General features: G+C 34.0%; 1 protein-coding gene across 1 annotated transcript in view; it reads right to left on the reverse strand.

The window, feature by feature from the left end:
* Nucleotides 1-3613: 3613 nt before the first annotated feature.
* Nucleotides 3614-12533, reverse strand: part of Mdga2 (MAM domain containing glycosylphosphatidylinositol anchor 2) — a 794049-nt gene continuing 785129 nt past the window's right edge. The window contains 2 exon segments of the mRNA XM_052738256.1: nt 3614-9163; nt 10978-11083. Of these exon segments, the coding sequence (XP_052594216.1) occupies nt 9075-9163; nt 10978-11083 (195 nt within the window). The 3' untranslated portion in view covers nt 3614-9074.

A 12533-nucleotide genomic window follows, 5' to 3' on the forward strand; every position in this document is an offset into this window, starting at 1 on the left:
AGCAAATGAGTGAGTAGTCTTTAGCGATTACGGTAGATGAAATGATGCATCTGGAGATGCACACTTTGAATATGGCAAATCATGTAAATAGCATGTGTGTCTGAGTAAGGAATCCTATTGGAGAAATTGGAAATAATTCAAAAGGCTCGTTTCCAAAATAACATGTGTGCAAGGTGTTTTTCAGTACTACACCATTTCTTCAAAAACCAGCAGCACATTAAGAGATAGTAATGTTCGTCAATGTTTTGGCATCCTTAGCTCCCCAAAGCTGTTAAAGTGTTTTACAAAGACCACTGTCCTCTACCTACCATCAATTATCTGGAACACCATATTACACTGTTGCTAGTATCTCTATTTCATAGGGGAGAGGCAGAGTTGTGGGAGCATAAAAATAGAAAGTCATATGAGAAATTGTGAAGAGTATGAACAATGCGAACTAGTTCATACTCTTAATTTGCAATGTGAACTTGCTTAATGAAGGACATATTAAAGTAAAATGTACTCTAGACTAGCCTACAGCTTGTTGTGAATTCACATAGGAAGGGGAAGGTCTGCAGAGCAGCTAGGCTGAACTTACAGTAGGCATAAGGAAAGTGAAACATGTACATGTGGTCAAATATTCGCAAGTATGCTTATTAAAATCCTTTAAAGGCTTATTTAACTCATTAACACTCTGTTTTCATTTTCTAGTTCATGTGCCCCTATTCAAAAGTATTTGGTTGTGAAATTTTTCTTTTTCTCCCTTCTACTGATGTGGATACTGTGCTTTGGTTCCTTATAAGAAACATTAACCATAACCTTTCTTTGTCTTGTCTCTCTGAGAACTACCGTTTGTTTCTACACCACAAGCCTCACCATGCTGTTGTTTGAGCATCGTCAGACACCTTATGACCTTGTGTGCCTCTTACTCTAGCTACACTGTCTGAACTGGATATACAGTCTCAACCATCCTTGGGACAACTATGGAATGAACACTGTCTGGGGCATTGCCTGTCTTTTTTCTTCTTACGCTTCTACTCCTTGTTTCTTAGCTCTTGCCAGAAAATCCACTGTTTTCTCATTCTGGTTCTCAACTAAAAAGACTGCGGGGATGGGCGACTGCTACACTCAATTAGTGGGAACTAATTTGTCTGTGAGAGTGTTTGAAAACTTGAAAGAAGACAAAACAGAGAAATCACTGCTGAGGGCAGAGGAATGGACTGGTGAGTAAGGAATTACAAGCTCCATGGAGGTTGCATAATCAGAACTGGTGCCATTTAGTATCTTCAGTTCCTCAATATTGTAAAGGCCTTTGGGGTGCTTGCAAAGTTCCATTGAAATAATTTATATATTGTCACGAAAACTTAATCAACAAAAAACAAAAGATGCACATTTATTTCATTAGCAAATTTTAACACAAAACACTCGCACTGCTTACTTAACAATTAAGTGCTGCACTATTGCTACATAATAGCATCATACCATTCTGTCATTGAGTTCATTGAATTACTAAGTAATAAATTGAATGCGCTAAATTACATATTCCAGTGAATTCAGCTATATAATTCCAAACAGAAACAAATTTAGAAGATCATTAGCTATCTCTGCTCAGTAGTATTTTGATTTTTACTATTTGTTTCTCATTTTGTACCATTTATTATTTTCCATATATAGATTTTTTGGTTTGGTTTTTGTTTGAGACGAGATCTCACTCCGTAGTTCAGGCTGGCCTGGAACTTGCTAGTTCACTGCGACCTGAAATGTGCTGAAATGTGGTGATCTTCCTGTGCTTAGCTTCCTAAGAGTTGAGATTTCATGTGTGAATCTCCATGCCTGAGTTATAGTATATTATTTTATTATATTGTTTTGTAATTTAAATTATCAGACATGTCTGAAAATGCTTGCTGCATAGCATATTCAAGTTTACTAGGTGATTGGAGAGCAGGACATTTATACTGCAAAAGGTATGGAAAGAAATAAACTTTGAATTAAGATGAAACTTGTATGTCTTTGGAACATTAAACAAGCAAGCAAAAAATCACTTAATCTATGATTAATAAACTATAGTAGAAAGAAGAGACGCTATAAAGCATTACTTCCATGTTTAATTTGGGCTTTTACTGTAAACATGTTAAATTAGTCTAATTTTCTTTAGGTTAACTTTGTGAGTTTTCTTTGCAAAGAAAATTAACATTTGTGCTTGGACTATGAAAAACTGAGCTGAGCCTTCTGGTACATGACTATAATTTAAATTTAATTTAATTTTTATTTCTTAAAAAACTTTTAACATGCAAACTACCCCCTTTTGGGTATTTAGATGCTGGAAGATCCAGAGTACAAAGTACGTCTCAGCTACACAGGGAGTTTGATTCCAGCCTGGGCTATATGAGATCCTATATCCAAAAAAAAAAAAAAAAAAAGGAAAGAATTATTGTTGCCTGTTAAATTAAGAAACAACAGATATTTGTGTTTAAAACAAAACTTTTGCGACAATTGGATTTCCTTTTTCTTTTTTTCCCCTAATGCACAGAACTTACTTTCTGTTTATGAAATTTCAATGATTTCATATTAAAAGATAAAAGTTCTGTATATTTCCTAGCCTTTTGAGTTTAGTTTAAATATAACTTAATCAGCAATAAATCATGCTATATTACCTCATTCCTATTAAATATAGAAAAACATGGATGGGCAGCCTTGACATAAACAAGGTTACTGTTTCTTCTGGGAAATAAAAATAAATAAAACTTGGAATAACTTCCTAATATCTTAGGAAATAAAAAAATGGATTAGATCTACAAAATGAGTAAAATTGAAGTGGCTCCTGAAGAATGCAGAGTTATTTAACACATAGTGAAGGAACCATTGGGAGGGAGTTGATTTTCAAACACAATTAATGGGTTTAAATGATAATTATCTCTCTCTTTTTTATTGCTCAAGGGTTTACTCTGAGGCATAATGGCAAAAATAGAGGAAAAAATAAGCCGAATAGACAGTAAAGACTTGTGCTAGTTTTCAGAATTCCACTTACACTTTAATTCCCACTGATCATTGTGGAACTCTGTATTTGTTTCCTTGGGAAGACTCACATTTAGCTGACAGTGTCCTTGTGAATAAACATGTGATAAAAAAAAAAACCAAAAACCTCTCTGAATAAGGTTGGCATCATCAATCTGAGATTATTGCAGCCGGAATCATGGCATCATCAAGCTGCGATCATTTCATGTCTAGTATAGACGCCTAGGTACTACACCACATCATAATTTTTTTGTTTTTGTTTTTCAGTGTGTAGTCTTGGCTGTCCTGGAACTCACTTTGTAGACCAGGCTGGCCTCGAACTCACAGAGATCCGCCTGCCTCCATACCATAATTCTTAAATTACATTCGTTCAGGAAGATTTTAGTGTCTGTGAGTTTATCACAATCATGTAAACGATCTCTTGTGAAGAATGTAAAAATCAACACAAGTCTTGATGGTCTAATTATGCTAACTGTGATGGTGAGTCTATAAAAGCTCCTTAATCGTGAAAGAAACGATGACATTTTCATTTTAATTGTGGTTCTAAATATCATTTTTGTTGTTTTTTTTTTAAAGATAATTGGTTATTGACAGCAGAAAATTTTCCCGAACACTAATAGAGTATTTAACATAATGTCATTTATTGAAAAAAAATCCAAAGGAAAATAACATACAGCTGTCTGAAACTATTCGGAAGAAGAAAAATATCAAAATGTCAATTAAGTGAAATCTAAACTTTATGGTCTCCAATGTAACTCATTTGCATATAAATTTAACACAATGCATATTTGATTAAACTTATACATTTAAATATACTGGTGAGACTCGAGAAATAAAAATGATAGCCTGGAAACCCAGGGCAACAGTGAAGAGCCTTACAAAAACAAGCAAAACTACCAAGCTCATCCCTACTCATAGAATTTCCCATCATTTTATTGAAAAATAAGAATACATTTCAGATCAACTCAATGAAAATTAGTACAATTGAAATTAAATTTATTCAGCTGTAAATATATCCTTGAGAAAACTATTGCAGTTTCTACCCAGAGTTTAACCTCAGCCTTACTCCAAATTTTGGATTCCTGTTTGAAATTCTCACATGGGTTCAGGGTAGTGAAAACACTACTCATAAATTTATTGAGCTTTAAATGAACAAGTGCTCATGAAGTAATCCATATAGAAATGTGTGGAAGCTTTATCTTTATATCTCTGTTTTATTTCCAAGTAGACATTAACCCACTAGGGACTGTTCCTAGTTGACATACTTAACATTATAGTGTTAAGCTTTTATATCTTTCTTTGCTCGTGTAATAACATATATGATTCTATGTTTATATACTGTGAATATTCAGGCAACTTTTCAAATAAGCTTTGAGAAAAAAAATCAATTTTGTAGTAGCTTTTCTCCTAAGACAGAGTAGAAAATGACATACATACTTCTAAAAGTAACACTAAGAAAATGAATTAAATGGGTGAACCACAAAGGGAACGTTGTAGGAAAAGAAATAGCTTGGGATTGAACCCTATGATTTTATTGTTTTCACAGAAAATGCAATAACTCCTCATTGACATCAACTGCCCAGTTGCAAGAAGAGTGTGCCTTCTGCTTTGTTGAGACACAGCTGAAACAGTGTAAGTAGTCATCAACCAGAATTTTTTTAAGGGGAGGTAAATTTTTGCCAGTTTAAATATCTATCGAGTGGCCCTGGTATTTGAAAGGCACATTAAAAAAAAAGTTTTGTGATAAAGAACACGTATTTAGGAGAATCACTTGAAAAGTTTACCAAAATCAGATCAGTCTGTTGCCAACTTTAAAATTACCAATAAAAACATAAAATTAAAATGATTATGAAAAATAATCATTTTATTTTTTTAGGTTTATAGTCTTAAGTACAGAACTAAATGGATTATTCTTTAAATTACACATTTTGTTGGTAGATAAGTTTATTATTATAAAGTACTTAAAATAAAATTTCATGTTTGGTGAAAAATTAGTACAGCTGTAATTTATTTCATCATATTTCCAAGTATGAAAGTAAAGAATGGAATTATTTTCATTGTATATTACATGGTATAACAGACTAGGTTCTATTTTAGATATAATCCATTGCTTTGCCAAGTCAGTTCTGTGGGAAACATGAAATGAAGGGCCATTGGTGTCAAATACTGCTGCCTGACATTGTAACTATGTATCTGTCAGTTCTCTTAAAGAAATGTAATCATGGGCCAAACTCCTCATCTGTTGAATATAACAAGTCACATGGAACCAAGGACCACAGTAGATCAGGAATACATATGATCCACGGTGGAACTATAAGAACAGATGGTAGGAAAATAGATAGGAAATGGAAAAGTAAGGGTAGGTATGGATGTAAAGCATCTAAAAAGACTCTGATGTTTTAAAAAAGCAAAGGAAATAGGCTATAACCTGCATAGTCCATGATTAGTTAAACAATCTATGATTGTGATTTGGTTATATTTTTTCTCACTTTTAGGTTTGAAGGAAAGAAGATCATATTTGGCATTGTTTGGAACTTCTGGCAACTTTAGTGAATGTGGTGAATATTCATACCCAGGTCCTCTCAGCTCTTGGGTGGACCTTCATATCACTACATAGAAATATTGCTAATTATAATCAAAATAAGCCCAATTGTAGAAATGTTAACATGTAAAGAAACATCTTTGAACTGATGAAAGCAGTACTGCTTCTGATTAATGGGGATCAATTAGTGTCAATAATTGGAGATTACATGTTATGTTGTCTCTCCCAGAAAACAAAAACCTGATTGCTAGATGCTTCCTCATTAAAAAAAAAAAAAAAATCAGCTCAAACTGGCTTCTCTCCATTATAGGCTGTCACACTACCAAGATGGTGCAGGGAAGCTGTTGCGTCCAGTTTCTCATAGACATGGCAATGTTAGGAAAGGGCAAGCAGTCGATAAAGGGGTGTTTTAAGGGTTCCGTGATCATTAGTTCTATTAAAGACAAGGTGATTTCACAAAATTTCCAGTCCACGTACCCAAATCATTTTTAAAGTTTCCACATATTTAGCCATTTACTTTCAATGACAGCAACTGAGCATTTGATCTGAAGTCGAAATACCGATTCTGTTGGTTGGTTTGTCTAAATGTTGTCGATCTCATGTGAGAAATTCGTTTTATTACCATCCCAGTGGTCTGTTTGCTTTCACCTCTGATTGCCCCCTGTTCTTCACAGTCATCGGCAACTTCTTAGAAGTTTAATCAGAATGGATTTTGAAGTACCAGCCAGTTCTCATGAAGTTCGGAAGTGTGTTTTCTTACAATGGGAATGTTTAGGAAAGATTTTAGTTATTTGATAAATGTTTAATGATACAATTCAAACTTTTACTTCTAGCAGCTTGTTGGCTCGGGATAGCTTAGAAGAAACAAACCTAGTTATTTTTCTTGAAAGGATATGCATGTTTTCAAGTAATCTGAAATTTGGGGTCTTTTTTCAGTAAGTTTCTTTGCAAAAGCGTTATTCAAATCAACTTAAAGATAACTGAAAGAAGATGACAAATTAAGCCTCTCTTTAAATCAAAAGATACTATTGGTGTCCTGGCAAAGAGAATGCAAAAAACATAAAAAAATAAAATAAAATTCTGTTTTACTAATCTTGGATAATGAAAAGATGTGGTTGGTTAGTTGCGATACAATGGAAATACAGGCAATTGCAGATTTTTCAGATGTTACATGCCCCAGATATCACTTTCTTGAAATCTTTGGTTTGATAGAATGAATGACTTTGAACTTTTGAAAAATTTTTAATATGACTAATTAAGTCAAAGAAATGATGATAATCATTTGTTTCTTCTGTTCAGTTTAAAGGATGTGAGTTAGCTTGATGCTATAACTACCTAGGTCTTCTGATATGTCCCCGTTTAAACTGACTATGAAATTATACATTAAATTTCAACTTGCATTTGGTTTGTATTTTACCTATAGAGGTAAACATTTTTTTTTTACATGTATTACAGATAAAGGAGAGTGTATCGGGTGTTCCTATTAAAATTTCTTCCTGTGGACACTAATTGTATATGAAGCACTGAAAATTTATCCCAAGATAACAGAACCAGTAAATTGCATAACTAATCTCATTTTAGTGATAATTGAATATTGTCCAACAAACACACATACTGCTTATCATACCTTACCTGGAAAGAGCCTTTATTGAACAAAGCTGTAAAATTATATTTGAAGTTGAATTATTGAATTTGCACAAACATTTCTACAGTTGTCTTAAAAAATCAAGCTTTGTCATTTTCTACTACATTTTGTTGTGCTTTTTATATTAATATTTGCAAATACTGCAATTTAATACTTAGATCCCAATTACTTGCATAATCAGTATTTTTTAAATCCTGGGGTGTGAAAAGAACAGATCATAATAATATTCTTCTTTAGACAAAAGTCTTTTTAAATGAAGTTAAAAGCTGAGATAATTTAAGGAAAAAGATCTTCAAATTTTCATAACCAACAGGTGTAAGTGAAATTTACAATGCATTGGAAAACTGGCTGGTTAAAGGTGTGGTTTGTCCTCAGGTAGCTCAAAATCATTTTTACAGGTTTTTGTTTTTTTGTAAAAGTGTTTTTTTTAATCTTGTTAAAATAATAAAATAATATTTCACAATTTGCACAGAGTCTGACTAAAGGGCAGAGGCATATTACCCTCAGAGTTTAGAATAAAGCCAGATTTTTCAGGCCCAGTTCCGCGGCAGAGTTCTTATGCACGGCAATCTCAAACATTTCCATGTTCCCTCTACAGGCAGGGCCAATTTCATTTCAGATGGAGGTTAGAGTAAAATAAAAAATCACTTCTGTGTCTTACCACCTTCTGCGCTAAGTATTATCACAGCAACCTTTTGCTCTGGTTGACCCATCTAAAACCTGGAAGAAAAATGTGTTGCTCCCATGACTGGTCTCAAGGGAAGTTCCTTTCCGTGGACAATAAGCCGAAAGGCCATGGCTGTCTGGGAGGTGAAACAAATCATCTTGTCTACATGGGCTTACGCAGTAGCGGGGTCCTTTCTTCTTCAGAAGCGGCTGGGGCGTCTTGCCTGTAATGTGCACACTTAGGCTGTGTCGTCTGTTTACAAAATAGTTTCACACAAGCCTTTGTTAGCGGTGCAAGCTTCTGAGTTGAAAATTATTCAGGCTTGTTTCATTGAAGGCACTTGGTTTCCATGGCAATTTATAAAAGATGGTGGTTTGGTTTCTTCATAGGAACAGATGACGTAGTTTGGGTGTTCAAGTGGCCGCAAGCAAACTCCGATAAGCCTGTGTAATATGTAAGCCCAGGTTTACTGTCCTGGATAGTAGTGCATGCAAAAAGAGACATCATACAGTTACCTAGCTTAGCCATGGGAGGGAGGAAAAGAAAAAAAGAACAAAAAACAAAAAAAACGACAAACAGCAACAACAACAACAAAAACAAACAACAGTAAAAGTGGGCTGGGGGTAAGGTGGGGTGGAACATGAAACCTCTAAATAATTCTGAGTTTGGAGTATTTTCAATGAAGGGTAACAGCCAAAGGTAAAAGGGCCTACATTTATTTAATTCTCTACATAAAACCTTCTTGAAAGGAAAATAAATGCCAGCTCTCCACGTACCCTGTTTACAGTGAGGTTTTTGTTGGCAGGCCATTAGGTTTCCATGGTAACAAGCAAACTATTCATTTGAAACAAAACCAGCCATGACTTTGTGCTTTGACGAGGATTTCTATAGCTCTTTTTTTCTTCTTCTTTTTTCTTTCTTTACTTTTTTTTCTTTTTCCAGAGTTCAACCAGATGAAGCTGTAATCCTTTCAGCCACAAAAGCACCTGAAGGTCTCTTCCGTACCCAGGCCAAGAATATCTTCTATATGTAGTTTGGAATAAGTTATATTTCCATGATGTCTTTTTTTATCCCCAGTGCTTAAAAAATGTTGTTTTTATTATTAACTTTTGAGTCAGTAGTCAGTGGAGGAATCTTTGGTAGTTTTTTTTTCAGCGTCCATTTACAAAGACTCTTTCTTTACGCCAGTGCCTGGTGAATCATTGATAGCCTCTGCCAGGGTAAGGTCACCTTCGAGGACTCAAGATAGAGATGAGGATGATGACTGGAAAGAGCCATAAATGAACTAAGATCCCAACAGCACCATCCACGGAATCTAGAGACAAGGAAGATAAGTGCCCAGAACTGACATTAAGGACATAAACATTCCACGTAGTTACTTATATAGCTCTTTTGAAAAAATAAATTCAACACATGGAAAAATAATTTTGTAAAAAAAAAGAGGTTTTGAATTACACATCAGCTTTATTTCGCAGGCAAGCAGAAAGGGGAACGCAGCCTGGATAGACAGTTATATGGCAGACACATATTACTCTGTATTTACTAATTTGAAAACCCGGACAGGAGAATATTCTAGAGTCCGACGTTGAAAGCATGTCTGGCTTTCACAGTCATTTCCCTGTGACTGTTCTCATCACTTCTGCTTTCTCTTCTTGTTCTCCCCATTTAGAAATTCAACTTATCAAATCTAATTAATTTTGATAAAGATGTAAAATTTGTATGCAATATGGATATGACCTCCATTTAGTGTAAGGTAAAGCATCATTGATCAGTGTTCTGAAAGCCAAAAGAAATCTCAGTCTCTGAAGAAAAAAAAAAAAATACATGTTTTTTTTTTTTTTTTTTTCCTGTGTTCTGGGCAAATTGGGTTCATGTGGGTGCAGCAGAATCTTTTCTGCAGTGAAAATCCAGACAGTTTTTACTAAGTGTATATTTTATATATTAAGCACCATAACAGGCAACCATGGCCTATTGGTTTTTGTTTTTGTTTTGTTTTTTTACAATGCTAAATAATATAGTCAATTCGATACATTAAGCTGTAATTGCATAGTTGACTTTCAATATCTAGACTGTAATATTTTTTCTATAAATATGCTGAGTTAAAAAGGCTCTGGTGAACTCCAGACTTAAGCAATGTAGAGTTTCAAACCTTTGAATATGCTACATTATTGATGAGTTATTTGTGTAAATTTGACTTGATTACTCCTTCATTGTGTGACCATAGAATTAAAGTTTCCAGATAGGTCTAAGGAAATCCTGCAGCTGAAATGCATTCCAAAAAAATTATTCTGAATACATGTTTCAAATGAATATTATGAGATGAAGATTTAAAGACCACGTCAACATATATTTCTAGTACTTTTACAATCTTATTTCATGTTTATTTAAGAATGAGCCTGAAGCCAGACAGTGGTGGCACATGCCTTTAACCCCAGCACTAGGGAAGTGGAGCCAGGTGGATCTCTGTGAGTTCCAGGCCAGCCTGGTCTACAGAGTGAGCTCCAGGACAGGTGCCAAAACTACACAAAGAAACTCTGTCTTGGGAAAAAAAAAAAGAAAAAAAAAGCCTGAAATAGAAAATAGAAATTTAAAGATAACGTTAAAGTATAACATTTAAGCTGTTCTTCAGATGAAAACAAAACGATTTAACAAGATTGTAGAGTACACATGAGGTAAATTATATCAGAAAAAAATAGGACTACAGAATATACATTCTAAATTTCCATGTAACTGCATTAAAAAACAGCATATTTCAACTATTTGAAGTTAAAAATGGCTTGGTTATGTGAGTATTAAGTGTATAGATTTGCCAAATATTTTAATAAAAGTTTTCCAAACCCCTGAAAAAATAGCATAAATAAATATATTTTAAATCTGTTTTTAAAATCACAATGCTAAATTAGTATACATAGAATTATGTAGAAATTATGTAAATTTTATGTTACTGCAAATATGGCAACAATGCATTTAATCATTTGACTTAAGCATACCTTGGATGATTTATAGTCAGAAATAAGAAAGTTTTAACTAAAACGTAACTTTTTGTATGAAATGGAAACATGTTACTGTCATAGCTGTTAGGTCATTTCCACATCACATCACGTGACATTCAACAGGAGAGACACTTACTCTTAGTTGTTAGGTCTTGTTTTGCACATTCTCCTTCAGCTATTGATACATCATCAATGGCGATGTCACCTTCTATCCCAGGACCTCGAATGCCTTCAAAAATTAGCTACAAATATGAACAATTCATTAGAGTGGTTTTATTGTGCAGATATTCCCTCAGTTCCCTCTAAGCACACAGCACAACTCTTTGAGAATATCTTAAGGTATGAATCAGTTATATTTTCAGTATATATTTTGGAAGCCAAGAAGAGAACCATGCCCTATCCTGTCAAAATGCTTTGATGCTTTGCAGGTACACTGCATAGTTTCCTCATATTTTTGTACTCATCTTTTTACTTCCTGCTGTGATTTTAATTTGAAATTTTACATTTAAAACTTGATGCTATTTTTGAGCACAAACTCATAAATTTGAATCTAGTGAGAAGTCTTTGAATTTCCAATATTTACACTTGGTGAGCATGGAGGTTCAGTGAATGAGTATTGAGAGATCAGATGAGTGATATCACATAGCCTTCATTTATAAATTCCAGCTATGATAACAAAATAAGCATGACTAGATAATTTTAATTATTTACTTTTGAAGGAGACAATTTAGAATTATCTTCTTAGTCTTCAAGCTACCTCTTTCTTCCAGAAAAAAAAATAATACTTTAGGTAGTAAAATGTAACCAATGTATTCAATGGTTGTGGGAGTGGGGGGTGGATTGGGGGGGATGGCATGCCCACTGGCATTGTTCTAGCTGCTTGTTTTTAGTTTGTATTGTAGTTGTCTACTGAGAGGATATGGACTGTTTTTGAACTGGTTGGTTTTTACAAGACTCATTTATCACATAGTTCTATTTATACACTCATTTCTAACTTCAAATTAAAATATATAGATCATAGTAGATTTATTCACAACATCAAGATTAAGATCTTGGAGATAGTTATATTTTCTAGGAAAAGGAAGATTATAGAAATAGGATGTTTAGGTATTCAATTCAAAGAATATGTCATATTTGACAGTTCAAGCCTTTATAAAAATATGTCCTTGCTGGCATCTTTCATGTATGTAGCCGAAACAGTAATGCAACACTGAATTTTATGTATTTTACCATGGAAGGGATGAATGAATTGCAATATATTCAAACAATTACATTCACTTTGAGAAAAAAGAAGCATCTCTGTTTAAAAAGCTTTGCTGCATGTTTGCAAAGTTTCATTATTATTCTGACTACTATTTTATCCCATGTTAAAAAATCTTTTTTATTGTGTACTTTTGGGCTGAATTTGGTTTAATATATTTGAAAGAGTTAATGGCATGTAGATATCAGGAGAAATGTCAAGGCTTGGTTTTCCTGAAAAAGAAAATTATGTAAAACTTGTTCTTCCTGCATGACTATATCGACATTATTTCATATTTTCTGCATTCAAAGCAGAGAAGTGGTGTTCAGCTCTGAGCACTCCCATGGCAGCTCACAAGCTCCTGCAACTCCAGCTCTATGTGGTTCTATGCACTCTTCTGGCCTCCACTGGCAGAAGGTACACACATGGTGAAGAGACCTACATGCAGGCAA

The sequence above is a fragment of the Peromyscus californicus genome, unplaced genomic scaffold, assembly GCF_007827085.1.
Source record: "Peromyscus californicus insignis strain IS unplaced genomic scaffold, ASM782708v3 Scaffold_15__1_contigs__length_86483966, whole genome shotgun sequence".
NCBI classification, from domain to species: domain Eukaryota; kingdom Metazoa; phylum Chordata; class Mammalia; order Rodentia; family Cricetidae; genus Peromyscus; species Peromyscus californicus.